Genomic DNA, 18,364 nt, shown 5'->3' with positions numbered 1-18,364 from the left:
TATACAAGAACATTAAGTTAAATATTGTTAATGTCTAAAAAATAATGAACTGAGAAAGAGAACCATCAGACTTCTCATCCACTCATACTTTCTTCATGAGTACTGGTAGTTGGTTTGAGGTGATATGATAGCATTTTTATGTGGCATTTAAAATTTCAAAAGCCTGGGACATCTGGTTGGCTCAGTTGGTAGAGCATGTGACTTTTGATCTTAGGGTTGTGAATTCAAGCACCACTTTGCGGGTAGAGCCTACTTTAAATAGATGATAGATGATAGATAGATAGATAGATAGATAGATAGATAGATAGATAGATAGATAAAATTTCAAAAGTCCTTATGGTTAATTAAATTTTTCCTCATGCTATCTCAAAGTGGGCCAGTTTTATTATTCTTGTTTTTGAACCTGGAAAATGGAGTCATAATGCCTATATAAGTAACTTTATTCACTTCAACTGTATTGCACTTAAAAATCTTCTTGCTTCCCTAAGATGAAGAATAACATGGTAACATGGAGACAAATTCTGGCTCAATAGTGTTAAAAAATAGAACTTACCATATGCTTTCATTCTTATGTGGATCCTGAGAAACTTAACAGAAATCCATGGGGGAGGGGAAGGAAAAAAAAAAAAAAAAGAGGTTAGAGTAGGAGAGAGCCAAAGCATAAGAGACTCTTAAAAACTGAGAACAAACTGAGGGCTGATGGGGGGTGGGTGATGGGTATTGAGGAGGGCACTTGTTGGGATGACCACTGGGTGTTGTATGGAAACCAATCTGACAATAAATTTCATATATTGAAAAAATAAATAAACATTAAAAAAATAAAAGGCTAAAAAGAAATAAAAATAAATTAAAAAAAATAGAGCTTATAATGTGTTTATAGATTATCTTGTCTTTACTGATTCTGTTCATTTGAGTTTGAGCTGTTTTTGTTAGTTTTGGGGTTTTGTCGTTAAAATGGCCCTTGATGTTGAACAGCTGTCTGTTGCCAATCATCTGAGGAATGTTAGTGTAGATGGTGGTCTCTGGATACATTGGATCTGCATCTCTTCATCCTTCATAGTACTTTCCTTCCAAAGCAATATTAGGATGCCACATTTTATTTTATTTTATTTTATTTTATTTTATTTTATTTTATTTTATTTTATTTTATTTTATTTTTGTTTTATTTTATTTTATTTTAATATGAAATTTATCATCACATTGGTTTCCAAACAACACCCAGTGCTCATCCCAACAGGTACCCTCCTCAATGCTCATCACCCACTTTCCCCTCCCTCCCACCCCCCATCAACCCTCAGTTTGTTCTCAGTTTTTAACAGTCTCTTATGCTTTGGCTCCCTCCCTCTCAATTTTTTTTCCCTTCCCCTTCCCCATGGTCTTCTGTTAAGGTTCTCAGGATCCACCTAAGAGTGAAAACATATGGTATCTGTCTTTCTCTGTATGACTTATTTCACTTAGCATCACACTCTCTAGTTCTATCCACGTTGCTACAAAAGGCCGTATTTCATTCTTTCTCATTGCCAAGTAGCATTCCATTGTGTCTATAAGCCACAATTTCTTTATCCATTCATCAGTTGATGGACATTTAGGCTCTTTACATAATTTGACTACTGTTGAAAGTGCTGCTATGAACATTGGGGTACAAGTGCCCCTATGCATTAGCACTCCTGTATCCCTTGGGTAAATTCCTAGAAGTGCTATTTCTGGGTCATAAGGTAGTTGTATTTTTAATTTTTTGAGGAACCTCCACACTGTTTTCCAGAATGGCTGCACCAGTTTGCATTCCCACCAACAGTGCAAGAGTGTTCCCATTTCTCCACATTCTCTCCAGCACAGGATGCCACATTTTAAAAAGTCATTTTTATTCCCCTCAGTTAGCTATCAAATAGGATATCTAGGGCTGTAAGCAAAAGAATTCCAACCCAAGCCAAAGTCACTTAAACAATAAGGTAATTCCTTATTTTCCACAAAGTACAGAGGTAGAGAAGCCCAAGAACAGAGAAGCCTGGTTTTCTGCATTCTCTTACCCTGACTTCCTACAGCACTGCCCACCACAACACACAGAAACAGAAAAGGACCTTTTCTTCTTCCCTGTAAGCTAGAAAACCTTTGACTTGTAAGACTTCTCCTCACATTTCATTGGCCAGAATGGGTTGTTTGTCCCTACCTAGATCAAATACTGACCATACGAATAGATGTTTGTAAATGTCTTAAAATAAATCAAGATTTACTCGCAGGGCTGGGGATGGTGCTCACCTTCCCTAGAGTGGGGACCCTATGGGGAAGGTAGATCTTGAATAAAATTAGGATTCTGGTGGGCAGGAGCAGGAGTAGGGGCAATGTCTGCCACAGTTACCTTTTCCTTACACTTCTTATGATGAAGATAATTATTAAAAATGTAGCATATGGAGTGGTTGAGCCATTACGTTTTACTTTTAACAGGCTGTTTTATCTTGATCATATTCTTTCAAAATTTCCACTAGGAATAATATTGTGTCTTAAAACTAGTGTAGATGGATGTAGGGACAAAGGATGGTTTAGGAGGCATGCCATCATCCCAGATACTCCACTTATAAAAAAAAATACACATTCCAAGTAAAAAATTGAGCTTTCTATGAAAATTACTCCAAAAAAAATCTAAGTAAAAATAGCATACTTGCCATGTCAATAGGAAGTGTAGCTTCCAAATAAATCACTTAACCTCCTCTTCTGGCCAGATTCATACCTTAAACCCTTCTATAAGAAATTCGGGTGCCATCAATTTTCAAACCTGCCATATTTTCACTTTCCTGTCACCTCTCAGAAGAAGGAAGTGTGTTGGGGCGCCTGGGTGGCGCAGTTGGTTAAGCGTCCGACTTCAGCCAGGTCACGATCTCGCGGTCCGTGAGTTCGAGCCCCGCGTCAGGCTCTGGGCTGATGGCTCAGAGCCTGGAACCTGTTTCCGATTCTGTGTCTCCCTCTCTCTCTGCCCCTCCCCCGTTCATGCTCTGCCTCTCTCTGTCCCAAAAATAAATAAACGTTCAAAAAAAAAAAAATTTAAAGAAGAAGGAAGTGTGCCTTTGGATGCTGATGCGAGTTCTGACTTTACCTTATGGGCCATTTTGTTATTCTTTAATTTAGTGGATTCTGGCCATACTTTTGAGAGCCCACTGTATTCTGGCTGTCACCTCCCACCTAAGAAGGCAGACCCTGGGGACCCTGGAGGTGAGAACTGCTGAGTGGGAATGGCTGTCCTGAAAAGACAATGTACTTACCAAAACAAAATCCAAGGAGGAGATTCTCTTGGTCAGAAACAAGTCTAAAGCTAGGGAGTCCCCTGCAACCAGGCTGAAAATCAAAGATAGATTTATATTTGGACAATGAGGGTAGGGTGGGGTAGTAGTTGGGGAGAGAGACAGTTTCAAGAACCAGGCTGATTAGATTCAGTGTTGGAGTCTGATATGGAAAGATGACATTAAAAAGTAAAGTCAAGCTGTATTTTCTTGAGGGTCAGACCCAATACAGGCAGACAAGCAAATTATGTCAGAGCTATATTTTATCCACATTAATCCTCCAGTGTTTCACTGCAATCCTGCTTCTTAGTGGAGGAGCCCTAGGTGTCTCCTGCCACCGTTAACACTAGAAGAGTTAAGAGTTTTTCTTTGGGCCAGATTCACTGTGGCCAGTTGCCAATCTCGAGCCAGCTGTCTGATGCATCAGGTAGCCTCAGGAGATACTACCATTTTGCTGGAAAGATGCCTTCACTATGAGAAAATTATAAAACAACTTTGAGCCAGTTTGTAAGCACAATGTTTATTTTCATAGACTTACTCCTCGTGTTAAAGTACCTTTTACCCTTATGTACCTTGCTTGACACCATTGGCTGCCTCTCTACCTCTTCCCCACCACAAATGTGTTTTGATGTTATGGAGCCAGAACCTTAAGGAAGAGGCTTAAACATGACTAAGAAGAAAATTGGTAGCTACGTTCATTGTGAGTCAGTTTAGGATTTCTGGAATGATTCAGACAGGTAGAATTAGGGAGACAGTCAGCCTTAGTGTGGTTGGATTCTCACAGCCATGGTTCTCCTTTCCTGAATTACCTATTTCGTTTCACATCCTGGGATATCATGATGAAATTATATCATGGGCCTTCATTATGGGGCAGGAACAGTGGGTGGGGATCGAGTGGTCGCTATCTCACACTTCTGAAGTCTGGAATTTCCTCAAGTGTTGGAAGTGCCCAATACACCTGGAAACTGTAAAATATTGGTGCGCTTTTATAAAGATGAAAGTTAGGAAACCTTTGAAATTAGAAATTTTGGATGGACAAAAAGAATAGAAATTATACAAACCTGCCAAAGATATTTTGTCTAAAGATAATTTAAAAATTGCAAAAATTTAGGATGACTTATAAGCCTTCATTAAACTTTTCTTTAAAATTATGGAGTCACTTTCCAAATTGAGAAAATAGGTAAGCGATCAGAATATTTTTCAATAGGTGTGTGGTTTAGCTACTTCTGTCATTATAATCACCAGCAGAGCAACTAAATTAAACAAGAACTTCGGAAGGTAAAAGCTAACCTTATTTTATATGGCTTAGCTATCTTACATAGATTTTTTCTGCACAATGGAAAGATGTTTGATTAGTAAAGGTAAATGTTCAGATTGGAAGTTAGAAATGCAGATTTATTAAATTTTATTTTATTTTAGAGGCTAAGAAGGGAACAGCTACTTTGTTATTGTGAAGAGGCTCTTATGTTTGAATATTCCTCCTAGATTTTTACTATCCAGAAGGCTTCAGTGTATATATTATGGTGGGAGCTTTCTCCCTCACCAACTGCATCCTAATGGAGATGTATGACTGAGCCATTACTATTGCTGATGTGAATATTTGCCTCAGAATTTAAGCCTGTGGCTCTGGAAATGGCTATAAATACTCTAAAATAATAATATTGTGAGTATTTATATATCATTTTAAAGCCTGTTTTTAGTTTTTATTCTATGTATATTAGAAAAATGACTTACAATTTGCGTAATTATGGTAATTGGAAAAAGCTGTTGAGATGTGAGGGTTCTAAAATCAATAAGAAGAGCAAAAATGGATCATTTGTGACATACGTGGTTTGAAATAGTTTTACTGTTATGTTATCATTTCATATGTTTAAGTGGTTTTAATGTTGTCACTAAAATGGCACCTAATTAATACATTCACACAATATATAAAAATGCACTCAGTACCACAAATTCTCCTGCTGGTACATTTATTTATGGCAATGTACACCCGTTAATGTGTGCTTTTATTTGAAAAGCATTTTTGTAAATGTTTGCTATTTGCACTTTCTCTTAGAGTATAGCCGCAATCTTGCGCCACCATTCAGTGTGAGAGATCATCAAAGCAATTAGCTTAGAAGTACTTCTCCATTTACCAAAGGACTAAAACTACTTTTGAAAATTATGGGTAAGATTGCTTCGAGATTATCGTAGGTCAGTTTCTGTAGAAGGAAAGCTGAGACAGGAATTGTAAGAACAAGTGATTTGTTGGGCAATACTCTCAGGAGAAGGATGGTAAGGGAAGAAGGAAAGAGGAGGGGGAAATATCTATGCATGGAGGTGATCTCAGTAGAAATGGGCTGCAGTTTGCTGCCACAGTGAAACTCTCGAGCACGAATGGTATCATGGAATTGCTTCTATCGTGAGGCAAGTAGGCTGGACTTTGGTACCCCCGTATCAGCTGAACATTGGTCGCAACTGGCCCTCGAGAACGGGTGGGAGAGAAGCCTCCTCGGTGAGGCACTTCCCATTTGGTCCAGGGCAAATTCTCCAGAAAAGGGAGGTGCATCTGTGAATTATCAGCATCTTGGTGATGGGAATTCTGGTTAACAAGGGAGATCAACAAGGCAACAACAGCATCTGCTATATAGAAGAATGACAACTTAAAAGAACAGAGAATTTACTGGACCTCAGTTCTATTATTTTCCCTTCCTCAGCACACACCCCACCACACACACCTATATTTGTAATCAAATAAAGGTGGGGAGTCATGTTCAAGTCCCTTTGATTAGAGAAACAGTTGAAATTCATAAATGAAGACATGGACTTCAGGCCTATTCTTTTTTGGTTTTTGTGGTGTAGTAATAGGAAATTTATGGGCGCCTGGGTGACTCAGTCGTTTGAGCGTCCGGCTTCAGCTTAGGTCATGATCTCATGGTCTGTGGGTTCAAGCCCCGGGTCGGGCTCTGTGCTGACAGCTTGGAGCCTGGAGCCTGCTTCGAGTTCTGTATCTCCCTCTCTCTCTGTGCCTCCCCCACTCATGCTCTGTCTCTCTCTCTCTCTCTCCTTCAAAAATAAATAAAAACATTAAAAAGAAAAGAAAAGAAAACTTATGTGGACGGGGTGCCTGGGTGGCTCAGTTGGTGAAGCGTCTGACTTCAGCTCACTTCATGATCTCACGACTCGTGAGTTTGAGCCCGGTGTCAGGCTCTGTGCTGACAGCTCACAGCTCAGAGCCTAGAGCCTGCTTCAGATTCTGTGTCTGTCTCTCTGCACCTCCCCTGCTCATACACTGTCTCTCTCTCTCTCTCTCTCTCTCTCTCTCTCTAATAGAAAAAATAAACATTAAAAATGTTATTGAAAAATTTATGTGGTTGACTCTGCTATTAAAATGCATTTTTGTTATCACAAATGAAAATGAGTTCCTGGAGATAGGACCTGAGGCATTGTCCATGAAGACTTGAGGGTGTTTCAAATGCCAAGTACACTTGGGCAGGACTTTCTGCAGGCTTAATACCCCTATTTGAAATACCTTGTTTGCAGAAGCCTTCTACTGACTACACATTCATAACTGATTCAGACAGAACCAATGCATTCAGTGTGTTCGATGAATGAGTTCATCTTAAATTCTTTCTCTGCAATAGATTATTACATCATACAGAAGAACTGTAGAGTATGCTTCTTCCTGGTAGAACACCTCCAACCCTCTTTTCTTCCCATTATAGAGCTTAGTGAAGACTATCTTTGAAAAAGAATTTTTTCTTTCTTGCTACTTACCGAAATACTGAAATGCTTTACAGAAACTAGGTAACCTTGTATGAGGACAGTGGAATCCCATTTGTATCACTAATTTAAAGAGATCTTTATTCTATTTTCAATTGTCAAATATTTTTCAAGGGCATAGAAGACATATTATGTAAATTCTGTGAATTGCACAATTAACTTTAAAGCAGAAGATCATTGATATAGTAGAAATAAACAATAGCAAGTCTCCATCTTGGATCAAATAAATACTTGTTGCTAATAATATTCACTCTGATTGCATCTGTATTTGATTATTCCAATTTATTAAACAGGAATAACGATATGCAAATAAACCCAGAATAATAAAGAGACATTAATTCAGATTAGAAATCAAGCTGATATTGCAACCTTTTCACTCTGCATAGGGCTTTGCTAATTCTTTCTATAGAACACAAACCAGGCCAGTGCCTACGAGTATTCTGAAATGCAAAAGGCATTTTGGAGCAGGTAGACATATTATTGGATAGGACCTTGAAGAGCTCCTATTTACAAATGATTTCTTCAGTGGTCTGAAATTTAATACCATTGGTAATCTGCTCACTAACAATATCTAGTCTTAATCCCACAAAGTGAGAACTTGAGAGAATAGATGATCATTTTAGACTTGTTTTAAAATCAAATCCTAAGTTAGTGCTTTCCTCAGGCCTTAATTTTCTTTGTACAATTGTTCATTTAATCATCTACATTTGTGTTTTCCTCTAGGAATAAAAATTCCTTTTTAGTCTGTATGTCTTAATAATTTATTTTCCAATATTTGTTTATTTCATCCATTGGTCATGGTTTTTAAAATATTGTTTTGGCAAGATAGAATAAATACTTCTAAAATATTATGTCACTTGGCAACTTCTTGAAATTATGCCTGGAACTCATGGCAAGACCCATAAAGGATTGAAGAACTCACTGTGTTATTAGAATTTAGAACATTTTCTGTAGCACACATTTAATTTGGCTAATGTATTAAAAAAAATAAACCACCCCAGACTTTGTTTTCTATAATCAGTACCATTTGCTAATAGCTTGAGCAGTGTGAATTCCCTCAAACTCCATGATTGCTTAACAATATGTTGTGACATTTTTCTTGCTTCTAGAAATTTCCACTTAAGTGAAGAAGACCACTGGATTTACCAGGCTGTTCTGGATCAGTATCCGGCAGATCTCTGTGGTAGAAGGACTCTGTATCTCAACATGTTACAAAGATATTTTCCTCACAAATCTAGGCATGATTTGGTGAGTGCTGGACCCTAATAACAGCAAGTTAAATTGTTTCAGTGGTCCATAATAACTAAGCAAAATTTGTATTTCTACAATGGTGGTCTAAAAATTATTTTTTCCTATACTCTAGAAAATAATAGGGTTATAGGTTGAAAATCTCTCATTTTTCTTTTTTTATGTTTATTTATTTTTGAGAGAGAAAGGGGGAGAGAAAGAGAGCACCCAAGTAGGGGGAGGGGCAGAGAGAAAGGAAGACACAGAATCCAAAGTATGCTCCATCTCGCTCCATCTCAGAGCCTGACATGGGGCTCAAACCCATGAACCATGAGATCATGACCTGAGCTGAAACTTAACTGACTGAGGCACCCAAATGCCCTGAAATTCTCTCGTTTTTCAAGTTGTATCATCCATAAGAAGGTGGAGAACCCCTCAGGCCACATATATTCTCCCATGCTTACTTGCCCCGGAGATCTTTATTGTGGCTCCCTGGGTTGCTTTGCTAGTGTTTGACCTCTAGGGGTCTGTGCAGTCACTGGCCCACCCTCAGAGGTTCTGCAATCTCTGGGTCTTGCCCGAAAATGGGGTGCTTGCTCATCTGTCCGCAAAGCCTGCGCATCTCAGCCTTTTTTCTGTGTATAATCTCCACCTCGACAATTCTGCTTGATCTCTCTAGTCAGGTCTGAAACACATGCCCCAAGTTAGAACTCAGAGTCATGACTGAAATTTCCCTGAGAAGGGCCTGGGAGACTATTGTTTCATTCTCTAGTTAATAAGGCCACAAAGACAAGAAAACAGAAGTTACCATGTCACCAATTAACTTCACAATAACTCATCTTAAAACATATATGTCCAACAACTATTTGTTTTAATTCTCACCTTTATAGCAGATACCTGTTTTATGAAAAACATGTTACACAATAAATAATTCACTCCAGTTTCTTTTGGTCTTAGTTTATTAAATTAGATCTTTCTCTTTATTCCTTGTTGATTCTATTTGTTTCTCTGACCAGCTGTCATTTTTAAGTTTGTAAATTTTTATGTTTACCTGCTATTAACATGATAAAGATTTTTATACTCACTTCTTATATTGGGCTCATTTGTATGCATTTCTGCATGGTATATGCTTCCTTTCTTCATGTTTGACAGATTTTAAGTATATTTTTGGCTCTTAGGAACAAAGTTCAGAAGTTTCCAGAAGAGATTTTGGTAGCTGATATTTGGTTTAATTGAAGCCATAGCTTGTTTTATCATGTCCCTGATTAACCATACCTAAGTTATTATTTTAGGACAACCTTATCCTACTTGCTAGATTCTTTTCTCCTGCTGTTTAGGGGCTAAATAATGTACCAAATTCAGAGATGTGGTCTATACTAGCAAGATAAAGAATTATGTAGGTCAGTGTGGCTCTCGCATTTCAGAATCACCTACAAAGATTTTCCAAACTACTCAGGCACTCAGGCAATCTCCATTCTTATTCTTTCCCTCAGAGCTCTGAGGTCTCCCATGGTTGGGATGCATTGCCAACAGGAACTACCAGTACCCATGTGAGAATGTCATGTCCATCAGGAGTGTAGGATGGGAAGAGCTAACATTGCTGGAATTCCTTCAAGTTTAGACATACAAACACCTGGACATTCAGTAATCAAGGGCAGACTGAATTTTTAGGGTTATCATAGAACTTGATGCTTATTAGCATGTATCTAACTGATGAACTTTAAGTAATTGTTAAGATACCCAATGTGATTTAAAGATGGAGTATTTTGGGGGTGCCTCTGTGGCTCAGTCGGTTCAGCGTCTGACTTCTGCTCAGGTCATGATCTCACGGTTGATGAGTTCGAGCCCTGCATCGGGCTCTGTGCTGACAGCTCAGAGCCTGGAACCTGCTTCTGATTCTGTCTCCCTGTCTCCCTGCCCCTCCCCCACTCATGCTCTGTCTCTCAAAAATGAATAAATGTTAAAAAAAATTTAAGATGGAGTATTTTTGAAATTATATGTAGGGGAAGCAATGCTTTCTGTTCATAGGTTCATTGCCACATAGATGTGGAAGTTGTGTTAAGCCTGCCTCATCAGACTCTATCTTATACGAGGAAACTAGGACTTATAAGCTGGTCCTTAGTCACCAGTTAGCCATAAGCTCAGAACTACAGGACTGGTACCTTGTCCTGGTTGCTACATTTAATATTAAGATGTTTGTCCCCAATTTTTCAAAATCATTGGTTATAATTCATTTTGTAACAATGACATAAAGCACAGGCTCAGTTTCATAATAAGTGTTTACCATCTCTTATCAGGTGGAACATGAGAAATATTGTGATCAGTATCGCTTTGCTAGGGAGCAGCGAAGGATCCTGATATCAAATTGGAATAAGAACAGGAGAGACTTTATGAAGAAGGCCGTACTGACACTTGTTGAGGCCTGTGCAGCACATGCCATGGAGGGCACGTTGGCAAAGGATAGGAGAAAGCAACAGGAACTGTGTGCTCATCTGAAAGCCAAGGTGAGGTGCTCTGCTAAAGGTGTTTCAGGATTTGCCCTGGTATTCATTTAAGAATCCACTTTCCCTTTTGTTCAAACCAAACCTAAAGTTCAGTTTCTCTAAAAATTTAATTTTCAATAAAATTGTTAGTTTGAGGGGCACCTGGGTGGTTAGTATCCGACTTCAGCTCAGGTCATGATCTCGCAGTCTGTGGGTTCGAGACCCATACTGGGCTCTGTGCTGACAGCTCAGAGCCTGAAGCCTGCCTCAGATTCTGTGTCCCCCTCTCTCTCTGTCCCTTCCCCACTTGTGCTCTCTCTCTCTCAAAAATAAATAAACATTAAAAAAAATCTAAAAATTTTTAGTTTGAACCATATGAAATTTTGATTCTTTTAGATCAACAGTTGTCAACAATCAATAATTTCATATGGTTCAAGTGGAAGTTACCAAGAACCGAGAGGTTCATGTTTACGTTTGGATTGAGAGATATCCAACACAAACCACAAATGCTGCACACCAGAGACAGGTGCTGGATGAAATGTAGAATGTAACCATAAAGTCAAGTCTGATTCTGGCTCAAACACCCTGGGACCTCTCATTCACACTAAAGATGTAAAAAAGGTAAAATTATGAAAAAAAAAAGAGAGGATTTGTGAAGAGATATGTTGAGGAGATCTCGATGGGCTGTGTAAGAGCCTTCAACAAAGTGAAAGAGGGAACGGATGGGGTGCTCCTCTTCCTCATACCCAGCGAGGGGCCTCCAGGGTGGCTTGGAGAGTTTAGGGGGCATCTCCTGCAGCTGGAGCTTAAAGATTGGTGTCTGATGCTTACAGGGAAATAGAGGAGCTGCCTCCGTGGCAGAATTGAAAACAAGAATGGCTTCTGTGTTGGGAATAACTGCATTCCCCATAGTGCACAAGTCCTGGAGGCCCCATGTGGAGTGCTGTTGGCAGGACCATTAAAAACAAATTGTATTGGGGCGCCTGGGTGGCTCAGTCTGTTAAGCAGCCGACTTCGGCTCAGGTCATGATCTCGCGGTCCTTGAGTTCGAGTCCCGCGTCAGGCTCTGTGCTGACAGCTCAGAGCTTGGAGCCTGTTTCAAATTCTGTGTCTCCCTCTGTCTCTGACCCTCCCCTGTTCATGCTCTGTCTCTCTCTGTCTCAAAAATAAATAAACGTTAAAAAAAATTAAGAAAAGAAAAAAAAAACAAATTGTATTGAGGTACAGCATACACACAGTAAAGTACACAAATCTTTATTTACTGATAAACGATGTGGTAGGGGAACGATAGAGCAACAAGTTTGATTCTATTGGTAGAAAAAAGTTAACCTGGTAGGTGTTACACTATAGCAATTAATAGCTGTAAAATAGCTATGAAATATAAAAATAGCTATAAAAACAAATGTCCCTTTTAAAACATTAGAGGAGGGGCACCTAGGTGGCTCAGTTGGTTGAGTGGCTGACTCTTGATTTTCACTCAGGTCATGATCCCAGGGTTGTGGATTGAGCCTAGCATTGAGCTCCATGGTGAGTGTGGAGCCTGCTTAAAATTCTCTCTTCCTCTCTTTTGGCCCCTCCCTGACTCATGCTCTCTCTGTGAAACAAACAAACAAACAAAACCAAAAAAAAAAAAAAAAATTAGAGGAAAAATGCCTGCTCTGCATTTTTTGTAAACAAAAAGATATTATTTTGGGCATTGTGTAAACTTGGGACCTAGAAGGAATAGAAGCTGCATCAAGTCTAATCTACCATGGGCTACAGATCTAATGCTCGTTTCTTCTCCATCCGTGGCTGATAAGAAACACACAGGGGTCAGGGACTGGGACAAGTCTTTATATACTCATAGTCTTTTTGTATTAAATTTGCACACATTGTCATTAGCCTTTCAGCTACTCTGTGGGGGATATTTTCTTTTTATTGTATTGCACTGAGGTAAACATGCATGCAGTAAAGCACAGAAACATAAGTGTGCAATTGAATGAAATTTTACAAATATATATTACCCATGTAAAAACCACTGAGATCGAAATATATAACATTTTCTGTAGCTCAGGTTCCCTCATGCCTCTTTTAAGTATATATTACCCATACCCATAACCCCTATTCTGAATTTATCACCATAAGTTAGTTTTGCTTATTCATGAATTTCATACAACTCAAAGCACACAGTATATACTCTTTTGTACTTCTTTCATTCATCATATCTGTTGAGTTTCATTCTTGTTGCGTGTTGGAATTGTTTGTTTTTCTTTATAGCTGGGTAGTATTTCATTGTAGATATGTCCCACAATTTATTTATATGTTATCCTGTTAATGGAAATTTGTGTTATCTCCAGGCTTTTGCTCTCATGATAACAGTGCTGTGTGAACACCCCTTGAACATGTCTTAGGGTAGACATATACACTCGTTTCTATTGGATAAGTGCCTGGGAGTAGGACTGCTGGATCAGGTGTGTTTGGCTTTAGAAAATACAGCCAAATAGTTTTCCAAAGTGGTTATACCTGTTTTCAACCAGTTTCAATTGCTCCACATCCTCACCAACACTGGGAGTGCCAATCTTTACTTGTAGCTAATCTTGTGTATGTGTAGTGGTACCTCTATGTGCTTTTCATCTACATTCAGAATAGATTATGAGCAACTTTCCATTTGCATATTGACCATTTGATATCCGCTCCTGTGAGATGCCCACTCAAGACTTTTGCCTGTTTTTCTATTGGATTGTCTGTTTTTTCTTATTCATCTGTGTTCTTTATACATTCTGCATGCAAGTTCTTTTTTTTTTCTGTGACTTTTCACTCTTTTAATGGTGTTCTTTGATAAACAAAAAGTTCTTAATTTTAATAAAATTCTTTTTTTTAATTTAAATGTCTGAGATATAAGTTTATGCATTAAAATCACCCTTTTATAGTTAGTACAGTTCCATGAGTTTTGACAAATACGTGACATGTAATTACCACAACAAGCAAGGTATAGACTGCTTCATCACCCTTCAGAAATCCTTCATGCCCCTTTGTACTCAACCCCACACCCACCTTCAGCCTTTGGCAACTACTGATCTCTATCCCTGTACTTTTGGCCGTTTCAGAATGTCACAGGAACATAACCATACAGTATGTGGACTTTTGGGTCTAGCTTTTTTCACTTAGCATAATACATTTATGATCTAGCCATGTTGTTATGTGTATTAATAATTAACTCCTTTTTATTGCTGAGTAGTATTCCATGCCTGGGCTTAAGCACAGTTTATCCATTTATGACCTATTTTCAGTTTTTGGCAATTTATGTTACTTTGCTTATGGTGGGCGTGGGCTTTAAGCTTCCCCTGTGAGCCTGTGCCTGGGAGACACTTGCCACTGTTGTTCCTTCCCCTGCAGTAGATTCTTACTAGACACTTCCTGGCCTGGTAGGGGAGAAGCATTCTGCTTTCTCGGTTCAGCTTCAGTCTCAGGCAAGATTTTTGTCTCTTGGTCTTGGGACTAGAACCTGCTTGGTGATCCTGCCCTCCACCCCATGGCAGACAAACTCTGCCTCGGGTCATGGTGGTTCTTGTGTGGGAGAGATCTTCCTGCCCCCTCCCACCCAGGAGAGGTGGGTTTCTTTTGTTTTGTTTTTTGTTTTTTCCCCAGCTATAATGGGTCTACATCCCTTACCACCACCTCCCCAGGGGCTTTTTTTTTTAAGGTTTATTTTTATGTTTGTGAGAGAGAAAGAGTTGTGTGTGTGTGTGTGTGTGTGTGTGTGTGTGTGTGTGTGTGTATGAGAGAGAGAGACAGACAGACAGACAGACAGACAGCAGAGAGCCAGATGCAGGGCTCAAACAGTCATGACCTGAGTGTCAACCGACTGAGCAACTCAGGCACCCCAGCGGTTTTTGTTCTATAGGGGTTTTGTTCATATCTCTTAGACCTGTGCTAACATAAGAGGCTTCCTCTGCGCACCTCCCCTGACTCTGACCTTTCTTAGGAGCTTTCTGTGAAGTTTGTGGAGAAAAAGCCTGTGAGGGGGTGTAAATTCCCCTTATGTCTATAACTTTCACGGGTTCTATACTCTCACGTCTATGACAGCAGCAAATTGTAAAAATTTAACTATCAACCCATTACAGACGATTAGCTGCGATCTTCTTACCCACTTCTACAGTGGCTGTGTCTTTCCCAGGTGCTCTGTCCCAAGTAAGCCTGTTTCCACATTGCTTCTCTCCTTGGAGACATCTGCCTTTCTGTAAATTTCAGGTTTATTTGCCCTCTGACCTCAGCTCTCTGATGGGTTCAAGAGAAGTTCTGATGTAGGCTATTCGGGTTTTTCTTCTGCTTCAAGTGGGAGGCAACAATCTTTCCAGCTTCTTACATTCTAAATGGAAGCTGAACGTCCTCATGAAATACTATTTATCAATTTTTCATGTGCTCTATTTAAGAAATCATTGGCTAATGGCACAGGGTCATTTTCAAAGGCATCCTGCTTGAGATTTTTCTGCCCAACAGGGCTCCTGCCAAAGGAGAGGGGATTCCCCCCCCCAAAAGTGGGGTGGAATAGCAATAAATGGGAACCTGATAGGTAGAAGAGAAGTAGTTAGACAATGTACATGACCCACATTAGGGAAGTTTTTCCAGAAACAGCCCAGCTATCAATCAAGAGAACAAAACTGGTAGGAGGGCAAGATCAGCATTAACCACCTGCCAGGTTTACTTGGGACGGCATCGGTCACCAATCTCATGAGAACTCTGCTGTCCTCTTCTGTACATCTTGTCCCCTTTTCCCTCCTGCCCGTGCACTCTGACTGTCTAAGCGTCTAGGGAATGAAAGGAGATGTCATCATCTGAATAAAGAGGGAAGAGTTGATGAATCTCTTGGAACCAGACCATTTAATTTTCAGTCAAGACTGTATTTTGTGACTTATGACTGTGGGCCCCTTTGTAACATGGGTGAGTTATGGGTTCTGCTTAGTTTTCATCTCGTGGCAAGAGAAATCTCTAAATGGGGGACAAAAATAATGCTGTGTTTTGATTATTTCCCACATGTAATGCTGTTCAGTGTATTGTGTATACACTGTGGAGTGTTCCCTACATTTCAGGCATTCTAATAGATGCTTTATAGTCATTTTGTCATGTTACCTCCAGTGACAAACCTGAGATGTGCAGGGTTTGCTGCAACGGAGTACCTACCCAGTGAAATCAGGGCTTGGTTTTTGGAAGCAATATAATATGGTGCCTCCTCAGACACCCATGGTCACAAGATGGTGAACAAATATCTCTGAACCTTTGGAAACGAAGTTTCCAAAAAGTAAATGTGAGCAGAGGATGGTGGGACATAATGTAAACTGTGATACAAAATGGATTCTATTTCCCATAGAGATGGTGTTATCATTTGAGTTTGTGTTCCTGATCGAGGACTGAGGCTTAATAAATTATAGCTGTGAACACAAGTGTATCATAACAGAAAAGGAGTAATCCTATCAATTCTATAGTAATTTAAAATATTAAATTACACTCATTTTGTTTTTACCTGGAAGGAAACTTGAAATTTACCCCCATCCTTCATTTTACAAGTCTAAAACCTAAAGTCCTGAAAGATAAAGTGACTTGCCTAAGGTTCATGCCAGCTCATTTGACTTGAAATTCAAAATTATCTTGGCCCTACATAGCTTTGCATACAAGAATCTTACAAAATAATAGAAGATATTTATTATACTGTGAGCCCCAGTGCACTATAAAATAGACCTACAGAATCTGAAAAATATTACTTCATTGTATCATATATTTGACCTTTCTAAAACTAACATGCTAGCTATAATAAACATTAATTAAATATTTAACCATAATTTTGTTCTTAGTCTTGGAATTTAAAAAGCCTTTTGGGGGATGATTTAGATGACATGTGCCTTTAAAGAAAAGCATTAAAGGAATTTTGCAATAATGAGTTTTCTCTCTCTCTTTCCCTCCTTCTCTGTTTTATTTGGCTTTCTATCAGTAATGGATGTGGTAGTGAGTGCAGGCCTCTCACCGGAGCGGTGAGAGGAAAACAGGGAAGAAGAGTTCTCATTCTCCTGCTACCACCAAACCCACTCTTTGATCCCCTAAATTCTCTCAGACCACCAGCCCCTCCTCACCATCCAGCCTAGACCACTCTGTTAGCTGTGCGCTTGATTTTTGGCATGCTTGTCTACGCCATGGCTGGGAAACCGCATTCCCAGATCTGCTTTACAGTTGACTTTCTCTGCATCCATGCTGGGTGGCCAAGTGCTACTAAGGAAAAGTCACCTTCACCTGGACTCTGAATGCCACATGAGAGACCTTAGTCCTGTCCTTAGTTTGCCAATTCTCCCCGTTCCTCTTATGACTATCTCAAAAGGTCACCAATCCTTTCAATAACCTTACCTAGTACCATACACCCTCCCCTTCATGCCCCGAGGAGGCAACTTACCTCCTACTTTATCAAAAAAATATGAAGTCATGGAGTTATGAGATAGATCCCTAATTCCTGCCCCCTACCCTATGTCTTTATGTCTTCTGCTAATCCCCCACTTTCCTCCTGATGCAGGATGTGATGCTTTCTACATGTTCATATCCAGTCCTTCTGCCAGTGTTTGGGACTCTGACCCATCTAAACACTTTAGAAACTTGATTCTACTGATTATCTCCTTTGATTATTTTCTTTCTTATTATGTGGGTATTTCTCCCAGCCCATAAATAAGTCTTTCTTATTCAAATCAAACCTTCTCTTGGCTCTAAATCATCCTCCAGCTCCTGGGCACCTCCTAATTTCTAACCTTTTCTTTGAAATCAAGCACTTGAAAGAATAATCTATATTTTCTCAGGACTTCTGACTGCCCTACTCTGTCAAGATCCTCTCCTCTCCCCAAGGTCACCAGTGACCTCCCAATTACCTAATCCTGTCAGTGCTCTAGCATCCTTATCTTAGTAGACCTCTGCTTCATTTCTCACTGTTGACCACATACCCTTTGTTCTAAAATATTATTTCAGCTTCTAAAATATTATTCTGTTTCCCATATCTTTGAGGAATACTTAGTCTGTGTGTGGCTTTGTCATTGTCTGCACAATCCTAAAACCCTGCTATCCTCAGGTTTCTATCCTTACTCTTTATTCTTCTCTCATTACTTCACTGGTTCCTAATCCCTCTCAGGTTTTACCTACCTTTATATGCTAATTATTCTTCAATCTCCTCCCCACCTCCACCATCTCTGAGCAGCTCTCTCTTGAATCTCATTTATCCAGCTGCCTACCAATTACATCAACTTCAAAGTCTACAGATGCATCAGAGTCAGTGTCCAAAATAGGTATTTTTGTTTCCCTCCAGTAAATTTGCACTTTTTTTTTCTTAAAACTTAGCTTCCTCTTCTCCCTCACGCACCCCCGTAGCTATTTACCACCTTTGGAAATTTTACACCTTAACTCTCCACATCTTTCTTTCTGTCACTAGAAAGGCCAGTTCCTGGACTATTGCAGTAGTGCTCTAATGGCTATGCTTCACATCCTGCCCTTCTGAATTTTTCCCCCTAAGCTGCATGCAGAATGCTCTATCTAAAATGCAGTTTGAGCTACCTTCCCTTCAGGACAATTCCTTGGTGGCACCCTTTGCTTATAACAATGGCCACACTTCCTGGC

At 39.5% G+C, this 18,364-nt stretch overlaps 1 protein-coding gene across 7 annotated transcripts in view; it reads left to right on the top strand.

Annotated features, from left to right (window-relative positions):
- Window positions 1–18,364, top strand: part of CCDC148 (coiled-coil domain containing 148) — a 283,553-nt gene that overhangs the window by 98,797 nt on the left and 166,392 nt on the right. For all 7 annotated transcript variants that reach the window (XM_045033842.1, XM_045033841.1, XM_019838135.3 and 4 more), the window contains 2 exons: window positions 8,144–8,282; window positions 10,559–10,765. In XM_045033842.1, the coding sequence (XP_044889777.1) occupies window positions 8,144–8,282; window positions 10,559–10,765 (346 nt within the window). The remainder of the gene's footprint in view (window positions 1–8,143; window positions 8,283–10,558; window positions 10,766–18,364) is intronic.

Source organism: Felis catus, chromosome C1, assembly GCF_018350175.1.
Source record: "Felis catus isolate Fca126 chromosome C1, F.catus_Fca126_mat1.0, whole genome shotgun sequence".
NCBI lineage: Eukaryota > Metazoa > Chordata > Mammalia > Carnivora > Felidae > Felis > Felis catus.
Note: the sequence above shows the minus strand (reverse complement) of the source record. Positions and strands in the feature narration are given on the sequence as shown.